This window comes from Theropithecus gelada, chromosome 13 (genome assembly GCF_003255815.1).
Source record: "Theropithecus gelada isolate Dixy chromosome 13, Tgel_1.0, whole genome shotgun sequence".
Taxonomy (NCBI): domain Eukaryota; kingdom Metazoa; phylum Chordata; class Mammalia; order Primates; family Cercopithecidae; genus Theropithecus; species Theropithecus gelada.
This window is the reverse complement of record NC_037681.1, coordinates 94,962,984-94,984,726: the sequence shown is the minus strand read 5'-3', so window position 1 is coordinate 94,984,726 and position 21,743 is coordinate 94,962,984. Positions and strand designations below refer to the sequence as shown.

At 40.6% G+C, this 21,743-nt stretch overlaps 1 protein-coding gene, 1 non-coding gene and 1 pseudogene across 4 annotated transcripts in view; 2 read left to right on the top strand and 1 right to left on the bottom strand.

Annotated features, from left to right (window-relative positions):
* Nucleotides 1-21,743, top strand: part of SLC4A5 (solute carrier family 4 member 5) — a 111,115-nt gene that overhangs the window by 4,132 nt on the left and 85,240 nt on the right. The window contains exons 2-3 of one of the 2 annotated variants that reach the window (XM_025354081.1): nt 9,963-10,040; nt 20,423-20,614. In XM_025354081.1, coding sequence (XP_025209866.1) covers nt 9,965-10,040; nt 20,423-20,614 — 268 coding nt within the window. In that variant the 5' untranslated portion in view covers nt 9,963-9,964. The remainder of the gene's footprint in view (nt 1-9,962; nt 10,041-20,422; nt 20,615-21,743) is intronic. The other variant, XM_025354082.1, reaches the window with a different exon arrangement.
* Nucleotides 4,511-4,613, bottom strand: LOC112605448. Its single transcript, XR_003115438.1, has one exon. It is a non-coding gene; the product is annotated as a U6 spliceosomal RNA (small nuclear RNA).
* LOC112604727 lies at nt 17,110-18,442 on the top strand (annotated as a pseudogene). Its single transcript, XR_003115274.1, has one exon. The product of XR_003115274.1 is annotated as a keratin, type I cytoskeletal 18 pseudogene (transcript).

Genomic DNA, 21,743 nt, shown 5'->3' with positions numbered 1-21,743 from the left:
ATTATTTACTTTAAAATGTTTAAAATAAAAAAGCTATAATTTAAAAATAAATTAACACATATAAGAGCTTTCCATAAAAAGCAATGGAACTCCATTCCAGCTTCCTCCATATGTCACAGTTCCACTTCCCAAAGATAACCACTAGGAATTCTTTTAGCTTTTTTTGTTGGCTGCCTTTTAATAATAATGATAGTAATAATTATTCCTGCTATTTATTGAAGTTAGATATTAGCCACTTACAAGTGAATATTTAACTTACAACCACAGACATCTATTTTTTATCCTCCCAGTGTAGAATATCATCACAATTTTTAATTCATTCAAAAAGCAGTGTTTATACTCATGATTACATGCCATGATCACATTTTATTCCTTGCAGAGTTTTAATTTTTCCCTGGTATTTCTAATTGCTATCTTTTTTCTTTGCATTTTCTGTCACTTTCTTGAGTTGTTCCAAAATCTCCAAGAGTGTATCAAATCTTTCACATTTCATTTTTTCCCCTGGGCGGCTCCTTCCGAAGCCTCATTTTCTAGTTCTTTTGAGGACTGATTGATTTTTGAGGACACGGCTGTCATCTGGGGACTGCTCTTCATTATTCTGATTCCATCCACTCTCTCTTGCATATCATTGTCTTCCCCTTCTTGATTAATGATGGGTAACTTTTTTAAAGAACTTCCTAGGAAGTTATGAAAGAGAAGTAAAATAATTTTTTAAGTGTCTGAAAATGTCTTTTACCCTTACTCTGAACTGGCAGTTTGACTGGGTGGAGAATGTTAGGTTGGAAATCATTCTCCCTTGGATTTGGGGTGGTTTTGCTCTATCATTCTCTTCTGTCTCTTTTTTTTTTCTTTTTTTTTTTTTGAGACAAAGTCTCACTCTGTCACCCAGGTGGAGTGCAGTGGCACAATCTCAGCTCACTGCAACCTCCACCTCCTGGGTTCAAACAATTCTCGTGTCTCAGCCTCCTAATTAGCTGAGATCACAGGCATGTGCCACCACACCCAGCTAAGTTTTGTATTTTTAATAGAGACGGGGTTTCACCATGTTGGCCAGGCTGGTCTTGAACTCCTGACCTCAGGTGATCCACCCGCCTCAGCCTCCCAAAGTGCTGGGATTACAGGCGTGAGACACCTCACCCTGCCCATTATCTTCTCTTATTCAACTTGCTGAGGAGGAGTCTTCTGCTTTTCTATTCATTGACAGGTGACCTGTTTCTGATTGTTTCACTCTACAAGTTTTTAGGATCTTTCTTTTCTTCATAGTCACTGTTCTAAAATTTCATAATGATCTAGCAAAGTGTGGGGAGTTTTTTTCCCAGTCATTTTTTGTGCAGAGTGCTCAGTTGACCCATTTTGCGTGAGACTGTTATCTCATAGTGTTGGGGAGACCTCTTAGTTATTTTAAAAAGTACTTTAAAAATTTAATAATAAAATACCTCAAATGTGTACAATATGACAGACATTGATATATTACTGTCCAGAATTAACAGATGTTAACATTTTATCATATTTGTTTCATACCTACATGTATATGTATAATCTATCCAAAATACCAAAGATCATCAAGCATCATTAACTTTATCCCTCCCCAGAAGTAACCTGAAGTTGGTGTGTATCATTCCTCTGCATAATTTTATGATTTTATTACTTATAAATGTAACTATAATCAGTATTGGTAGTGTTTTGTTTGTTTGAAAATTTTATGTAAATAATATCATTTTGTTTTACAACTTTGTTTTTCTCATTATGTTTTTGAGATTTAGACATGTTAATACATAAAAATCTAGTTCATTCATTTGAACTGTCCATAGTTATCCATTATGTGTCAGTTAGGAAGGCCTCAGCTAAAAGTAACATAAAACTTAGCTAGCAGTTTAAATATAGAGATTTTTTTTTTTTTCGGGTAACAGGAAATCCAGGGATAAGCATTCCAGAGCTCAGTGATATTCTCAGGAACCCAGATTTGTCTTATCCTTCTGCTTTGTCCTTAGCCTGTGCCTTTGATCTTCATACCTGTCACCTCATTGTTGCAAGATGGCTGCTTTATCTCAAAGTCTCAAGGTCCGTGCAAGAAAGGAGGAGGGTAAAGGACAAACTATGCATTCCAACTGTGTCACTTTCAATCAGGAAAATAAAAGCTTTCCTGGAAGTCTTACCCAAGGTACTTCTACCTAAATCTCATCGGCTAGAATAGTGTCACATGACTGCTCCTAAAATCAGTGACTGGCTAAGGGCAACCAGATTACCATTAATGGTTTATATAGATCCCAACTCATGCCTGAGCCTAGGGAAGGTGACTGCTGGCAATCAAGGGCCCTGTGTCTCTACCTGAACAAAATGGAGTTTTGTAAATAGGCAAGAAGAAGAGGGAATGGATGTTGGGCAGTGTAGCAGACATGCTAGATAACTACCCAATGCCCATTCTCCCTTTTTCCCTTACTGACAGACTCAATTTTATTTTTTTCCAGTAAAAACTTACTTTCCTAGAGTCCTTTGTCATATGACCCAGGTATGGTTTTCAGTAACCACATCTAGGTCACCTTTGTCAACAAGTAATTTTTAGTGGAAGTATATCCCAAATATTGTACCAAACATACACTCAAAGTTATTTGTTGTTATCTGAAATTCAAATGTAACTGGGCAAACTAGTTTTATTTGCTAAACTTGGCAACTCTATCCAGGAAGGAAGAAAAAGGAAAAGTAAAGGGGCTTTCTTCTGAAAATGCTTTATCTAGGAAGGGACTCCTTCCTCAAGTTCTTTCTCCTGCAGCTCTTCAGCCAGAGAGAGCTGAAGAGCATCTGAGGGAAGTGATTCTTTTTAGTTGGCCATAGTGCTACTGTGGCTGGAGCAGAAGTCAGAAAGTCAGAGCAGCAAGGGCAATGGGCATCAGGGAGGTAGCTAGCAGCATTCTCCACAGGTGTTTTATACTCTCCAAATAGTTATATCCAGTGGTGATGTTCAAAATATTTAACAACCAACATGGCACTGATGTTGACCAACCAAAATGAATACCTGATCACTAAAAATGGACACCAACCATAAAGAGCAGCCATACCAATGCATATCGGTGGAATATCAACCCTGTTTCTATTGCTATTTTCAGGGAAATTAACACTCACTTGATTTATTATGACTGTGTAAATATTGCCCACAGTTGAGTATAGTGTACCATGATTACTTTTCCTTTCTGTGACTATTCTTGACAAGCTTTTTGTATCCTCTCGTAATAGTCAAACACATCAAGACCATTTTTCAGAACCAGGTTTTTTCCTGAGGACATCCTGTCCAGTGCCTGCTCTAAAATGTGCCTGTTGCTCTCTGGACTGTTGCAGGGTTCTTCTCCGGCGACTTTTCTTTGCCCATCTTTTGTGGTGAATCCCGTTTTCCAGACTTAATTTCTTTCTTAGTGCAAGTCCTTCATCTTGTTAGAGTTCCTCCTTCAATCACTTCCTGAAATAAAGGTGCATCGAAGGTAAATTTTTGAGATAGTTTATGTCTGAAAATGCCCCTATTCTACTCTCCCACTTGATTGATAGCTTGATTGGGACTGGAATTCTAGGTTGGAAATAATTTTGTCTCACTTTTGGAAGCATGATTTCATTGTCTTGTAGCTTCCACTATAGCGATTGAGAAATCTGATGTCAATTCTTGTTTCGGATTCTTGGTAGGTGACTTATTTTTTTCTGGAAGCTTTTAAGATCTTTTTATCCATGATGTCCTAATGCTTCATAATCATGTGACTTGGAGTGGATTTTTTAAAAATTATTTTTTCTGAGCTGAATGAAAGTTCTTTCAATCAGAAAATTCAAATCCTTCAGTTCTAGAAAATATTCTCATGTTATTTCATTGATAATTTTCTCTCCACTATTTTTTTATCTCTGTTTTGGGAATTCCTATTACTTTGATGTTTGGGCCTCCTGGATTGATTCTCTGGTTTTCTTGTTTTATCATAGTATTTGTTTAATCTCTTTTTATTTGTGTTCTATTATCTGATATACTCCTTCAAATTTATGTTCCAAGTCTTTTATTGAAAATTTTCTTCTAAGATATTTTTAATTCTGCTTTTCTTGTTGTCATGAATACAATGTCTTTTCTTGTTTCTGTTGTGATTTCCTCTAATTTGGTCTTGAGAGCTGTCTCTGCAGAGTAGCCAGAAACCAAGATAGCCACTTTCTAGGAGAGCTCTAACCAGGAGGAAAATAAGGTTTAGGTGGTCAGGTGAGACACAATGAAACCAAAATGCATAAAACAGAAAAAATTTATTACTTACAGATCTTGGAGAGGTTAGGGGTAGCTGGTGGGAAGTCAAGAGGCAGTAGGATGTTCAATCAGTGAATGGGGGGAGAGAGAGAGAGAGAGAGAGAGAGCGAGAATCACATGGGGAGGGGAAGTTTTAACTAGGCCAAAGGAGTACAACTAATTGGGTTTCAAACAACTTATGTCAGGCCAAAAACTGGATGCCAAGGAAGGAACTATATTAAACAAACCTATAACAATCTCCTTGAAGATATTAACTATCTTTGTTTTTGTCTTTGTTTTGTAATCTTTGCACGGGGGTCATGCTAATCTTTTATTATCCCAATTTTAGTATATGTGCTACTAAAGTGAGCACCAGTTACATAGTTTTTAAAATAACTTAAACATTTTAAAATATATATTTAGGGAATAAAAGTGCAGGTTTCTTACATGCATACATTTCATTGTGGTGAAGTTTGAGTTTAGGGTACTCATCACCCGAACAGTGAACAGTGTACCCAATAGGTCACTTTTCAACCCTCACCCCCTCCTACCCTCCTATCTTTTGGAGTCTCCAGTGTCTGTTATTTCACTCTACATGTCCGTGTGTACCAATTGTTAGCTCCCACTTTTAAGTGAGAACACACAGGATTTGTCTTTCTGTTTCTGAGTTATTTCACTGAGGATAATGGCCTCCAGTTTCATCCATGTTGCTGCGAAAGACATGATTTCATTTTCTATGGCTGAGTAGCATTCCATTATAAATACACACACACACATATATATATATATTACATTTTCTTTATCCAATCCTACATTGATCACACTTAAGTTGATTCCATATCTTTGCTATTGTGAATAGTGCTGCAATAAACATACAAGTGCTGGTATCTTTTTTAATATAATGATTCTTTTCCTTTGGGCATATACCAGTAGTGGGATTGCTGGATCAAATGGTAGTTTTATTTTTAGTTCTTTGAGAATCCTCCATACTGTTTTCCATAAAGGTTGTACTAATTTACATTCCCACCAACAGTGCATGTTTTCTCTGCAGCCTGGCCAACATGTGTTATTTTTAGACTTTGTGTGTGTGTGTGTGTGTGTGTGTGTAAGACAGAGTCTCACTCTGTTGCCCAGGCTGGAGCGCAGTGGCACAATCTCAGTCTGCAACCTCTGCCTCCCGGGTTCAAGCAATTCTCGTGCCTCAGCCTCCTATCTGGGATTACAGGCACGCACCACCACACCTGGCTAATTTTTGTATTTTTAGTAGAGACGGGGTTTTACCGTGTTAGCCAGGCTGATCTTGAACTCCTGACCTCAGGCCATCCCCCCACCTCGGCCTCCCAAACTGCTGGGATTACAGGCATAAGCCACCTTGCCAGGCCTAGACTTTTTAATAATAGCCATTCTGGCTGGTGTAAGATGATATCCCATTGTGGTTTTAATTTGCATTTCTCTGATGATTAGTGATATTGAGCATTTTTTATGTTTGTTGGCCATTTCTATGTCTTCTTTTGCCAAATATCTGTTCATGTCCTTTGCCCACTTTTTAATGGGGTTGTTATTTCTTTTTGAGTTGTTTGAGTTTCTCGCAGATTCTAGATATTAGCTCTTTGTCACATGCACAGTGTGTAATATTTTTTTTTCATGCTGTAGGTTGTCTGTTTACTTTGTTCACTGTTTATTTTGCTGTGTAGAAGCTTTTTAGTTTAATTAAGTACCATTTGTCTATTTTTGCTTTTGTGGCATTTGCTACTACATAGTTTTAGTGGTTTCTTTGGCTGCCTACATTGCTCCTGCTTCCTTGGACTTTTTCTTTTCCTGTTTGTTTTGGTGTCTGTCATTCTGGTGATTCTTGGCTGGCTGTTCATGTTTTGAAGTGGAACTGCTAAACAGCTGCCAAGTGGCCAGGCTGGACTTGTTGAATGATAGACTTACAGTGGGCAATTGGATGCAGCCCTTGCCATTTTGCCAGAGGTGCCCAAAATGTTGGAATCTGAAAGTTCTCCAATGTCCTGCCTGGAGGGCCTAACCTTCATTAGGGTTCTAGGAGTCCAACAGGCAAAGGGCTAAGGGGCTAACTGCATTTACTTAACTCCTTTTTGTTTCCCCAGTGAAATTACTCCTTTTTGCCCTCAGCTATCCAGGGATCTTCTGTCCTAGGCTTTAGTCTCCTACAGGGCACCTCCATATTCTGAGTAGAAGGGGCATTATAGGAGACTAGAGCCTAGAAGAGAGACCTGAGGATTTAATCAGAACTCCTTATGAAGATTTCCCACCATCTCCCCTGTGTTCAGCCCACTCTGCATCATGGTCTTCAGATGTCCCTATTGCCTCTGATGTCCTATTTCTATCTTTGAGAAACATTTTGTATATGTAGAAGCTATCTAATCCTTGAAGGTTCAGATAAAACATTTTAAAAAACTATTTGTTCCTGGTGTTTATTTTTCTTTGCATTATAGAAAAATTTTCAAACACAACAAAAGTAAAATAAATGATGATGACCCTATTAACTTAAAAATCACATAATCTATGCGTTTAGAGAGAAGTATTTCTTGTAAAGGGTTACAGGCTGCAAGGTGGCCATGTTACAGGCTGGGAACCACAGCCTTAGGGTAGATCAGAGATGGGCACTTCGAAGGAAGAGGGGTAATGACTGGGTTGGCCAAACATGCATATTCAATAGGTTACAGGAGGATCTATGAATATTCATGAAGGTGGTCCTGATACATGTGTATTGAACAAACATGCATATTACACATGCCCATATTCACCTTGGGATGGGGCCGTTACATTTAAATGTATTACATTAGGCATTATACATTAGAATATCTTTGTAGGAGTTCAAGTGCACAGCCTCTGTAAACTGACCAGAACCAGTCCATGGTTCGTGATCTTATCAGGAGAAAGTTACTGAAGTTAGTCTTTTGTCCAATCAAAGCTATAGTTATGGCTTATGGAGCAGGGGGTTGGTTAGTCAGCGTCTGCTGGTAGATGTGCTGCGAATTGTTCTAATATTGCTTGTCTCAAGGCCAGTGCTTGTTTAGCTGCTAGAGGAAAAGAAAAACCTTGTGGCAGTTAGGACACAGCTATTCTTCAAGTGTAGGTGTGCATGACTTAACCCTTGCCTGGCCTGGCTTTAGGTCTTGTTTATAGTTTGGTACCTTATTGCCACAAAGGATCTGTTCTGTTAGTCTTATTCTCAATTTTAACATAAATGCTGATCAGTTATGTCTACACTGCAAAAAGGAGAGAATATAACAAGGTGTGTCTGACCTCCTATCCTGTCTTGGCCAGGATTTCGGTTTTTAATATATGCCTGGGATCCCGTTGGCCAAGAGGGAGTCCATTCAGTTGGTGGGGAGGCTTAGGATTTTATTTTTAGTTTACAACTCTTTTTTTTTTTTCAAATCTTTTGTAGCATAACTTCAATAATTATCAATATATGACTGATTGTGGTGCCTTTCCTACAATCATTTCAATTGTTATTGGTTAATTTAGGTTTTCTAATTTTTTTAAAGTCAATTTTGGTACTTCTATTACTTTTGTAGTGAAGTATCCATTTATTAGCCTTGTGGCTAAGGGTTATAGTTCCAGAAATAGATTGTCTGGTTTTGTTTTTCCATGTGGGTAGTCATTTAAGCTCTCTGTGTCTGGGTTTCCTCATTTGTAAAATGGGAATAATAATGTTATTTATTTCATAGGATTGTTGAGAAGATTCAATTAAATCATATATGCAAAGCACTTAAAATAGTATCTGGCACATAGCAATGTAATTGTTATTGTTTAAGTTTTATCGTTATTATTTAAGTTTTAAAATTGGCATGAATTTTTTAATGGAATTATAATTTTTAAATTCCCAACTATATTTTAAGTTATGTCCCTTTTTCATTCCTAGTGTTGTTTACTTAAAATTCTTCTTTTCTTCTGATTGATCTTACATAGAATGCCTTTGTTTTTTCTTTTTTTTCTTTTTCATAGAGACAGAGTCTCACTCTGTCACCCAGGCTGTAATGCAGTGGCACAATCATATATGGCTCACTGCAGCCTCAAACTTCTGGACTCATATGATCCTCCCACATCAGCCTCCCAAGTAGCTTAGGACTACAGCACACCATCACACCTGGTGCATATTTATATATACACACACATATATATATTTATAAAATATGTATCTAATATAGATATACACATATATCTAACAAGATATATATATGTGTGTGTATTATAGAGATGAAGTCTCATTATGTTGCTCAGGCTGGTCGTGAACTCCTGGCCTCAAGTAATCCTTCTGCCTTGGCCTCCCAAAGTGGAGGGATTACAGGTGTGAGCCACCACACCTGGCTCGACTGCCTATCTTAATAATCTTTTTTTTTTTTTTTTTTTTTTTGAGACGCAGTCTCGCTCTGTCGCCCAGGCTGAAGTGCAGTGGCGCGATCTGGGCTCACTGCAAGCTCCGCCTCCCGGGTTCACGCCATTCTCCTGCCTCAGCCTCCCGAGTAGCTGGGACTACAGGCGCCCACCACCTTGCCCGGCTAGTTTTTTGTATTCTTTTTAGTAGAGACGGGGTTTCACCATGTTAGCCAGGATGGTCTCGATCTCCTGACCTCGTGATCCGCCCGTCTCGGCCTCCCAAAGTGCTGGGATTACAGGCTTGAGCCACCGCGCCCAGCCGCTATCTTAATAATCTTTTAAAGTAATTGCCTTCTTTCCTTGTTCCCTCTAAGTATGCTGCATCCCACAAGTTTCAATATGTTGTATTTATAAATGTTGAGTTCAAATATTTAATAATTTCCTTTTTTTTTTTTTTGAGAAAGAGTCTCGCTTTGTCGCCCGGGCTGGAGTGCAGTGGCCGGATCTCAGCTCACTGCAAGCTCCGCCTCCTGGGTTTACGCCATTCTCCTGCCTCAGCCTCCCGAATAGCTGGGACTACAGGCGCCCGCCACCTCGCCCGGCTAGTTTTTTGTATTTTTTTAGTAGCGACGGGGTTTCACCGTGTTAGCCAGGATGGATATTTAATAATTTCTATTGTGGTTTCCTGGTAAACCCATGATTAGAAATTACTATATATACAAGTATATTTATATAAAATAATTTTGAATGATGGTTTTAATAGGAATCCACAATATAAATTTGGCTTATTATATATAAACTATAGAAGCATAATAAATTTACTTTTCTGAGGCTTTTCTGTGACCTAGTATATGTGCTTTCTTTGTAAATGGTGTCATTTGTACTTGAAAAGGAAGTGTGTTCTCTGTTTGAAATTATTCTTCAATTTGTTTATATGTCCTTTTTTTTTTTCTTTTTTAAGACAGAGTCTTGCTCTGTTGCCCAGGCTGGTGTGCAGTGGTGCAATCTCAGCTCATTGCAAAGTCCACCTCCCGGGTTCAAGAGATTCTCTTGCCTCAGCCTCCCTAGCAACTGGGATTATAGGCGCATGCCACCACACCTGGCTAATTTTTGTATTTTTAGTAGAGATGGAGTTTCAGTATGTTGGCCAGGCTGGTCTCGAACTCCTGATTTCAGGTGACCCACCCGCCTCAGCCTCTCAAAGTGCTGAGATTACAGTTGTGAGTCACCACACCCGGCTATATGTCCTTTTGTCTTAGTTTTTTATCTGTATTAAAATCTCCCATTGTGACTATGGATTTGGCCATTTATCCTTGAAATCCTACCCTTTTTAATGTATACATTTTGAGGCTGTGTTCCTTTTACTTTATAGTCATGAAGGTGAAGGAGAAGGCTGGGGTAGGAAAGCTGGACCACACTAACCACAGGAGGAGATTTCCGGATCAGAAAGGTGAGGTCACTTTGAGGACTTTACGCAAATCTCAGGAGGCACTGAGAATTCTCTGGATGTCTTTATAACAACTCTTGCAGCTGGAGAGTCTAGGGAGCAGGTCCCTTTTCCTGACTCATCCACAGTGTCTCCTTGAGGCGGTGGGACCAGCCTTCATGGTATCCCCAGGTGACTGCATGGTCAGGCCAGAGACAGGAAACTGCCACTTTGCCTGTGTGGATTAGAGTATAGCTTCCCCAACACAAAATGTAACTCACCTAATTTTACAAGATCTGCAAACCATAATAAATGCCAAATATCAACATTTTATATTAATAGATTCCCAAACTGCCAGCTCAGTTAAAACCAGTGCAAGAGGATGTTGGGGTGGCAGGTATTTCTGTTGCTCCAGAATTGCTGACTTTCGAGGCCCGAAGCCTCCTACACACTACAGAGAAGAAGCCACAGGGCTTATGAAAAGGCAGTCAGACGGGTGGCTAGTGCCATCATTACCCCAGCCCCATGTAAGGAAAATACCAACCTCACTGTCCACCTACAGGCTCTGTGAGCTGCAGAATGCGTAGAGCCACTTTGGAGCTGTCAAGCAAGAAAAATGCCCTAAAGAGTTGCTAGGAGAACTTGGCACATGTCCTGAGCCAAACTGCAAGATACTTACGGTGAGAGGAGAGGTCCTGCAGAGCCACGAAGGAGAATGTAGACTTGGGTGAGGGCAAGCCACTCTCCACAGTTCATCAGCTAAATCACCATGCTCTTTTGATTATGATAGAAGCCAAGAAAAGATGGGACAATTTAGATTCAGAACAGAAAGTAAAATATTTTTTTGACAGCCATCTCCTCTGATTTTTTAAATAAGTATACTCTTCCTGTGTATGGCCCCTTACAATTTGCATAATCATGTTCTCATACATGATCCCATTCTATCTTTTCAGACGCCAGTTCGGTAGAGAAAGGATTTTCATTCCCATATTACAGATGAGTTCACTGAGTCCCACAGAGGCAGGATGGCCACAGATCAAGTAAAGGACAAACCAGGGAGCACCCAGGGCAGCTGCCTCTTGGGTTGGGGTCTTTTTGATAATACCTGCTTCTTTTCATTTCCATTCCTGGCCTCAAGGGTGGAGAATAGGAACTTGTCGTTGGAAGACCCAAATATGCTAAGCCCTTAGAGTGGAACTACTTACCTCTAAGTGCTAGTGTCTACTTCTTATCTCAAATTGCAGCTTGCTTAAACAATGCAGTGTAGGGAAGGGAAGTTCCACCATGATATGGGGAGGTGAGAGGAGGAAGAAGGGAAACTAGTCATTCTGACACCCGTCCCCTAGGAAGTGAGGCCACACTTCATAATAATCTCCACTTCATTTTTTTCATCCCTGTTACATCCAGGGGAGAATGGGATCCAGAAGAGCATGCAGTGGGGTGAGCTGGGACTATATACAGATCTGGACACTGACATCCAAGTAACCTGACCCCCAGTACCTAGGAATGCACCAACCAGAGTAGACTCATACAACATCTCTCTAAAGCATATTCAACATCTCTCTAAAAGGCTTAGACATGCTTCTCCATAGTTCAGTTGAGAAACAGTATAGTGTTATTTGAAAGTGGACATAGATTAATTCTAACTGTATATTGCAAAGTCTAGGGCAACCACTATAATTTTTTAAGGGGTATAATTGATACACTCAGAGATGAGAGAAAACAGAATCATATAAAGTGCTCAATTAAAACCACAGGAGGAGCTGGGCATAGTGGCATGTGCCTGTAGTCCCAGCTACCCAGGAGACAGAGGCAGGAGAATTGCTTGAGGCTAAGAGTTTGAGGCCAGCCTGGGCAACATAGCAAGACCCTCTTTCTTAAAAAAAAAAAAGGACAAGTGTTGGCCAGGCGCGGTGGCTCAAGCCTGTAATCCCAGCACTTTGGGAGGCCAAGACAGGCAGATCACGAGGTCAGGAGATCGAGACCATCCTGGCTAACATGGTGAAACCCCGTCTCTACTAAAAATACAAAAAACTAGCCAGGCGAGGTGGCGGGCGCCTGTGGTCCCAGCTACTCGGAGGCTGAGGCGGGAGAATGGCGTGAACCCGGGAGGCGGAGCTTGCAGTGAGCCGAGATCGCGCCACTGCACTCCAGCCTGGGCGACACAGCGAGAAACCGTGTCAAAAAAAAAAAAAAAAAAAAATACAAAAAACTAGCCGGGCGAGGTGGCGGGCACCTGTCATCCCAGCTACTCGGGAGGCTGAGGCAGGAGAATGGCGTAAACCCGGGAGGCGGAGCTTGCAGTGAGCTGAGATCCGGCCACTGCACTCCAGCCTGGGCAACAGAGCAAGACTCCGTCTCAAAAAAAAAAAAAAAAAAAAAAGGACAAGTGCTACAAACACAAAATAGTTGTAAACATGGTAGATATTAATTCACTGATATCAATAATCACTTTATTTATTTATTTAGAGATGAAGTCTTGCTCTGTCACTCAGGCTGGAGTGCAATGGTGCATCTCAGCTCACTGCAACCTCTGCCTTCCGGGTTCAAGCAATTCTCGTGCCTCAGCCTCCCAAGTAGCTGGGACTGCAGGTTCACACCACTACGCTGGTTTATTTTTTATATTTTTAGTAGAGATGGGGTTTCGCCATGTTGGCCAAGCTGGTCTTGAACTCCTGGCCTCAAGTGATCCATTCACCTCGGCCTCCCAAAGTGCTGAGATTACAGGCGTGAGCCACTGCGCCTGGTCAATGATTACTTTAAATACGAATGGTCTAAACATATCAATTAAAAGACAGAGGATGTTAGAAAGGCTCAAAAAACAAGACCCAACTATGTGACAAGAAACCTACATTAAATATAAAGACACAGGCCAGGTGCGATGGTTCACACCTGTAATCCCAGTACTCTGGGAGGCTGAGGTGGGAAGACCACTTGAGGTTAGGAGTTCGAGACCAACCTGGCCAACATGGTAAAACCCTGTCTCTACTAAAAATACATAAATTAGCCGGGCATGGTGGCACACACATGTAATCCCAGCTACTCGGAAGGCTGAGGCAGGAAATCACTTGAATCCTGCAGGTGGAAGCTGCACAGAGCAAGACTCCATCTCAAAAAAAATGCAAATACACACACACACACATATATATGCACACACACACATATATATACACACATAGATAGATAGATAGATAGATAGATACAGATGAATTAGAAGTAAAGAGAGGGAGAAAGATATTCCATGATAATACTAATCAAAAGAAAGCAAGAATAGGTGTCTTAATTTCAGACAAAGAAGAATTCAGAGCAAAGAACATCTCTTTAACAGGGATAAGGGAGGGCATTGCATCATGATAAAAGGGTCAGTTCTTCAGGAAAACGTAATAGTCCTTAACATGTATACACCTAACAGCAGAGCATCAAAATACATGAGGCAAAAAAATGACAAAACTGAAGAAGAACAGACAAATCAGCTATTATAGTTGTAGACTTCAACACCCATCTACCAGTAATTAACAGATCGTGCAGGCGGAAAATCAGTAATGATACAGTTGAGAGGAACAGCATGTTAATCACCTGGATTTAATTGACATTTGTGTAATGCTTCGGCCAACAACAGCAGAATACACATTCTTCTCAAGCTCATGTGGAATATCCACCAAGACAGACCACATTCTGGGACATAAAACACACCTGAACAAATTTAAAGGAACAGAAGTCATGCAGAGTATGCTGTAACACCACATTGGAATTAAACTAAAAATCAATAACAGAAAGATTACTGGAAAATCCCAACAGATTTAGAGATTAAACGATATACTTCTAAATAATATATGAGTAGTCAAAGAAGAAGTCTTAAGAAAATTTTGAAAATATTTTTGACTAAACGAAAATGAAAATTTAACTTATCAAAATTTGTGGGATGCAGCAAAAGCAGTGCTTAGAGGAAGATGAATAATATTAAATGCATATATTAGAAAAGAAGAAAGATCTAAAAGCAACAACCTAAGCTCCCATTTTAGGAAACAAGAGAAGGAATTGCAAAATAATCCTAAAGCAAGAAGAAAAAAGGGATAATACCAAATAGAGCAGAAATCAGTGAAATTAGAAATAGGAAACAATAGAGAAAAATCAATGAAACTGAGGCTATCTCTTAAAAAGATTAATAAAATGGATGAATCTCTAGCCAGGCTAACCAAGGAAAAAAGGGAGAAGACATACATTAATATCAGAAATGAAAGGTGATCATTATTGATTCCATGGACATTAAAAGGATAATAAAGGAATATTATGAACAACTCTGTGCCTACAAATTTGATGACTTAGGTGAAATGGACTAATTTATTGAAAGACACAAACTACTAAAACTCACACAGGAGAAATAAATAATTTGAACAGGTCTATTACTATCAGAGAGGTAATAGATAATAATTAACAACTTTACAAAAAAAAAAAAAAAAAAAAAAAGAGCAACAGACCTTGATGATTTCACTAGCAAATTCTGCCAAACATTTAAGGAAGAAAGGATATCAATTGTCTACAGTCTCTTCCAGAAAATAGAAGCAGAAGGAATACTTTCTCACTAATCCCATGAGGTCAGCATTATCCCAGTACAAAACCAGATAAAGACATGATAAGAAAGAAAAACTACAGATCAATATCCTTTATGAATATATATGCAAAAATCCTCCACAAAATGCTGGCAGATCAAATTCAACAATGTATAAAAATAATTATACACCATGACCCAAAAGGATTTATCCCAGGTATTTAAGGCTGGTTCAGTATTCAAAAGTCAATTAAGACAATTCATCATATCAATAGGCCAAAGAAGAAAAATCACACAATAATGTCAATCGATGCAGAAAAAGCATTTGACAAAATCTAACACCTATTCATAGTAAAAACTTGCAGTAAACTAGGAATAGAGGGAAATTTCCTCAACTTGATTTTTAAAAAATCTACAAAAAAACTATAGCTAACATCATACTTAATGATGAGAAACTCAAAACTTTCCTACTGAGATCAGGAACAAAGCAAAGAGATCCCCTTTCACCAGCCCTTTTCAATATCGTACTGGAAATTCTAGCTAATGCAATAAGACAAGAAAAGGAAATAAATGTATATAGTTTGGGAAGGAAGAAATAAAACTATCTTTGTTCACAGATGATATAACTGTCTATGCAGAAAATTCCAAAGAATTTACCAAACAACTCCTGTAACTAATAAGTGACTATAACAAGGTCTCAGGATGTAGTCTTAGGGTACAGTTGCTTTTCTATATACCAGCCATTGGAATTTGAAATTTAAGACATGATACACTAGCACCAAAAATTTTAGACATAAATCTAACAAAATGTATACAGGATCTACATGAGAAAAACTGTAAAGGTAATGAAGGAAATCAAAGATCTAAGTAAATGAAAAAATATTTCATGTTCATGCATAGGAAAATTCAACAATGTTGTCAGTCCTCCCCAACTTGATCTATAGATGCAATATAATCCCAGTAAAAATCTTAGCAAGTTATTTTTTTTGGATGCCGACATATTGATTCTAAAGTGTATATGGTAAGGCAAAAGACCCAGAATATCCAACATAACACTGAAGAAGTACAAAGTTGAATGACTGACACTACTCAACTTCAAGACTTACTGTAAAGCTACTACAATCAAGTGTGATATTGTCAAAAGAGCAGACAAATTGATCAGTGGAACAGAATAAATAGCCCAAAAATGGACCCACACAAATATAATCAGCTGATCTTTGACAAAGACACAAAGGCAATTTAATGGAAGAAGAATAATATTTTTAGCAAATGGTGATGGAATGACTGGACATTCATATGCTAAAAAAAAAAAAAAAAAAGAATCCAGGCCGGGTGCAATGGCTCATACCAGTAATCCCAGCACTTTGGGAAGCCAAGGCGAGAGGATTGTTTGAGCCCAGGAGTTCAAGACTAGCCTGGGCAATGTAGAGATTTTGAGACTACTAAAAATTTTTTTAAAAATAGCTGGGTGTGGTGATGCATGCTTGTGATCTCAGCTATTCTGGAGGCTGAGGTGGGAGGATTACTTGAGCACAGGAGGTCAAAGCTGCAGTAAGCCATGATCATGCCACTGCACTCCAGTCTGGATGACAGAGTAAGACTCTGTCTCAAAAAAAAAAAAAAAAAAATTCAGACATAGTCCTTACACCTTTCAAAAAATCATCTTAAAGTGGATCTTAAACCTAAATGTATAATGCAAAACTATAAAACTTCTAGAAGATAACATATGAGAAAATCTAGGTGACCTTAGGTCTGGTGATGAGTTTTTAGATACAACCCTAAAAGCATAATTGATGAAAGAAAAAAATGATAAGCTAGACTCTACTAAAATTAAAAACTTGTGCTCTATGAAAGACATTTAAGAGAATGGAAAGAAAACCCACAGACTAGGAGAAAATATTTGCAAAATGTATATATCTGATAAAAGACTTGCATCTGAAAATACCAAAAGAACTTTTAAAACTCAACAATAAGGAAACAAACAACCCAATTTTAAAACGGACAAATGATATGAGCAAACACCTCATCAAAGAAGATATACAGATGGCAAATAAGCATATAAAAAGATTCTAAATGTCATATGTCATTCAGGAATTGAAAATTAAAACAATGAGATCCACTAACACCTATTAGAATGGCTATTTTTTAAAAAACTGACAATACCAAATGCTGGTGAGGATGCAAAGCAATAGGAAATGCTCTTCCATTGCTGGTGGGAATGCAAATGGTATAACCACTTTGGAAGACGGTATGGCAGTTTCTTACAAAACTGAACATAGTCCTGTCATCTGAACCAGTAATCATGTTCCTAGGTATTTACCCAATTAAATTGAAAATTATGTTCACATAGAAGCCTACATATGAATGTTTGTAGCTACTCTATTCATTATCACCAAAACTGGAGGCCACCAAGATGTCCTTCAATAGGAGAATGAATGAACAAACTACAGTACATTCATCAGTGAAGTATTGTTCAGAGATAAAAAGAAATGAGGTCATTGGCAAAGCCTGAGTCCTTTCCTCTCACTTTCCTCCCTGGCCAGCATGAGGTTCACCACTTGTTCCACCTTCTCCAACTACCAGTCCCTGGGCTCTGTCCAGCCACCAAGCTATGGCGCCTGGCTGGTCAGCAGTGCGGCCAGCATCTATGTAGGCGCTGGGGGCTCTGGTTCCCAGATCTTTGTGTCCTGCTGCACCAACTTCCAGGGCGATATGGAGTCTGGAGGCCTGACCATGGGGATGGCTGGGAGTCTGGCAGGAATGGGAGGCATCCTGAATGAGAAGGAGATCATGCAAAGCCTGAATGACCACCTGGCCTCCTACCTGGACAGAGTGAGGAGCCTGGAGACTGAGAACAGGAAGCTGGAGAGCAAAATCCAGGAGCACCTGGAGACGAAGGGACCCCAGGTCAGAGACTGGAGCCATTACTTCAAGACCACTGAGGACATAAGGGCTCAGATCTTCACAAATACTTTGGACAATGCCCACATAGTTGTGCAGATCGACAGGGCCCATCTTGCTGCTGATGACTTCAGAATCAAGTATGAGACAGAGCTTGCCATGCACCAGTCTGTGGAGAGTGACATCAGTGGGCTCCACAAGGTCATTGATGACACCAATGTCACTTGGCTGCAGCTGGAGACAGAGATCGAGGCTCTCAAGGAGGAGCTGCTCTTCATGAAGAAGAACCATGAAGAGGAAGTAAAAGGCCTACAAGCCCAGATTTCCAGCTCTGGGTTGACCATGGAGGTAGATGCCCCCCAATCTCAGGACTTCGCCAAGATCATGGCAGACATCTGGGCCCAATATAATGAGCTGGCTCAGAAGGGCTGAGAGGAGCTAAACAAGTACTGGTCTCAGCAGATGGAGAAGGGCACCACAGTGGTCACCATATAGTCTGCCAAGGTTGGAGCTGCTGAGATGATGCTCATGAAGCTGAGATGTACAGTCCAGTCCTTGGAGATTGACCTGGACTCCATGAGAAATCTGAAGGCCAGCTTGGAGAACACCCTGAGGGAGGTGGAGGCCCAGATGGAGCAGCTCAATGGGCTCATGCTGCACCTGGAGTCAGAGCTGGCACAGACCTGGGCAGAGGGACAGCCCCAGGCCCAGGAGTACAAGGCCCTGCTGAATATCAAGCTCAAGCTGGAGGCTGAGATCACCACCTACCACTGCCTGCTGGAAGATGGTGAGGACTTCAGTCTTGGTGATGCCCTGGACAGCGGCAACTCCATGCAAATCATCCAGAAGACCACTACCCACCAGACAGTAGGTGGCAAAGTGGTGTCTGAGAACAATGACACCAAAGTTCTGAGACATTAAGCCAGCAGAAGCAGGGTACCCTTTGGGGAGCAAGAGGCCAATAAAAAGTTCAGAGGTTAAAAAAAAACCACAAAAGAAATGAGCTATCAAACCTTGAAAACACATGGAGGAAGCTTAAATGTATATTGCTAATTGAAAGAGCCAATATGAAAAGGCTTCATAATATATGATTCCTGTAAGAGTTAAAGAAAGGACAGAAACATGGAAAGTGGCTTGACAGTCAAAGACAGGTTTATTTTGGAGAATAAACCTGAGAGGGGCTTCTGGCCGATTTGGGTCAGAAGCACTCTCTCTTACAGACTAAGACTATTTATTTTAGAGTGAGAGAACTTACCACAAGCTTGGAATGTTTCTCTGTGGGGAAGAAGTTTATGGTGGAGTTGGACTGTCTCTGATGGGAGAGGCAGTTATCCTGGGGCTGACATCTCTCTGGCCGGAGGGGAGGTTATCTCAGGGCTGGCATGTCTCTGGTCAGGGAGGGGTTTGGAATGTTTCTAGTTGGAGATGTTATTTGTGGTTTATGCTCATGCTTAGCTTAGCCATTAGGCTGATGCCCTTTGGATTTACATGGTTTTTGATCAAGGTGAACTTTAGAATAGCAGTGCTTATCCAACAAGATGGCGATGCTCCTGCTCTGTCAATTCCAACTCTATGATATTTTGGAAAAGGCAAAATTGTAGAGATAGTAAGTAAAAAGGGGGTTGGAGCCAGACATGGTGGCTCACGCCTATAATCCCTGCACTTTGGGAGGCCAAGGTGGGTGGATTATGAGGTCAGGAGTTCAAGACCAGCCTAGCTAACATGACGAAACCCTGTTTCTACTAAAGATACAAAAAATTAGCCAGGCATGGTGGTGCATGCCTGTAATCCCAGCTACTTGGGAGGCTGAGGCAGGAGAATCGCTTGAACCTGAGAGGGGGAGGTTGCAGTGAGCCGAGATCACACCGTTGCATTCCAGCCTGGGTGACAGGGCAAGACTCCGTCTCAAAAAAAAAAGTGGGGGGGCGGGTTGGAGAGAGGAAGGGGTGGGATGAAGAGGCGAAACAAAGGATATTTAGAGTAGTGAAGCTATTCTATATGATATATAATTGTAGATGGTTGTCCTTAAGCATTTGTCAAAACCCATAGAAGTATCTAGACAATAGAAGAGTAAACTTTAATGTAAACTATATAGTTAATAATAATGTATCGGTATTGGCTCATTAATTATAACAAATGCACCACACTAATGCAAGATGTTAATAATAGGGAAAACTGTAGGGGTGGAGGTGGGGTTAGGGTGGAGGTAGGTACATTGAACTCTGTGTACTGTCTGCTCAATAATTCTGTAAATCTAAAACTGTTCTAAAAATCTATTAATTATTTTAAAAATTGTTGACTTAAGACAACACTGATGTTAAACTGGTAGCAATATCCTATCTGAGAGGTGAGGGAATTCCAGCTGCCTCTGTGTGCTTTGCCCACTACCCTGGTTTTCAATAGTAATCAGGCTTACTAGTGGGATTCTGAATTAGGGCTCTTGGTAACTTTAGTTCTTAGAAATTTTAGTTTACAAAGCCAGCTTTGTGAAACTCTCAATAACTCACTTTTCTGATAAGTAGTCTCTGTAGTCCTTGATTGTTAGTAAAAATGGCCCTCAGTAGAAATGCATATGACTTTCCCCTAACAATCAAAGAGAGCACTTGGCATTTTGAACTACATCTGTGACCCACTAAGGGACTTTCCCCTGAACCACGTGTCATAAGTCATATCCAGTAATCACTGTTCCGGACAAGCAAGAACAGGGAATTGGGAGTTCTGCTCATTCTAACAGAATTCTAATTATAGCACTGAGGGTATTCCCTCCAGCAACTGTTGATTTGGTTCATTACTGGAGCTCTGTCAAACCCAAGCCTCAGGGCAATGACCCCATCCTGGCATTCCGTGTCTTCCGTTTTGCTTCTGCAGCCCAATCTCTTCATAACTGATGGATATTATGGGAAAATGCCAATTTTCAGTAACCCTGCCTCTCCTGTCTTTTGTGCTGTGCCCACAGAATGCCCTCCTATCCACATTGGGCTTCCAGTACCCACGTACCCTCAAAGAAAAACTGACCAGAAGGGACATCTTTCGGGCCTGCAAAAAGTCCACTGGGGCCTGCGGCCAGACCAGCCACAGCAGGAACTGACTGGCCCAGGGAGTGGGGCAAGCAGCCGGGACAGCAGCGTGGATCTTATCAGCAGGACTCGTGAGTTCCTTGAGCGGTGCATTCTGGGGAGCCATCGTGCTGGTGTGTCCAGATGGGACCCAGCAGGGCAGGGGGGATTTTCTGGAGAATGTGGGTAATGCTCCACATGGCTCAGCCTAGCTTCTCAGGCCCCCTCTGCTCTGCTTCCATTTTTGGCCAGCCTTCCTGCTCATTGACCTTTTTGGTCAGACTGAAGCCCTCTGTCTTTCTCTAGGGACTTTGAGACCTCCACTGTGATCCATTCTGTGTTGATTTCATGATTTAATTCTCAGAATTATTTCCCTCATTTCCAAATTCCAAGGACCATACGGTCGTTGCTCTAAGAACCAATAATGGACATGCTTGTTTTGTACAAGGCATTGTGTTCAGTAAACTGAAGTTCTTTTTTTTTTTTTTTTTTGAGATGGAGTCTCGCTCTGTCGCCCAGGCTGGAGTGCTGTGGCCGGGTCTCAGCTCACTGCAAGCTCCGCCTCCCGGGTTCCCGCCATTCTCCTGCCTCAGCCTCCCGAGTAGCTGGGACTACAGGCGCCCGCCACCTCGCCCGGCTAGTTTTTTGTATTTTTTTAGTAGAGACGGGGTTTCACCGTGTTAGCCAGGATGGTCTCGATCTCCTGACCTCGTGATCCGCCCGTCTCGGCCTCCCAAAGTGCTGGGATTACAGGCTTGAGCCACCGCGCCCGGCCAAACTGAAGTTCTTGTTACATTAGCTCCACCCTCTCTCCTCACTGGAACTGAAAGGCCTGGTACAGAATTGTCTAGTCACCCTGCATTATAGCTTGCAAGACACCTAGGAAGCTTTCTCCCAGGACAACAAAGACCCCAGGACTGCCTCTACTCCTTCAGAAAACAGCACTGGGCTAATTAAAAATCAGTCTTTTGCTCTTTCCTGTGGAAAGAAAATTATCAATCTTAAGAGGAGTAAAAATAACTGGAATCCTTAGAGCACAAATATGACATTTTATTTTCTAGACTTTACTGATGTTTCTGGGGACGTGATTTCACTCTCAGCATATCCCAAACCTGCCTAATAAATAGTATTAGTTTGGTTTCTACTGTATATATAGCTCACTGTCTTAAGCATGGAAAAGTTGGTTTATTTTACCTTCCAAGGAGTGTCAGAGGCAGTGAC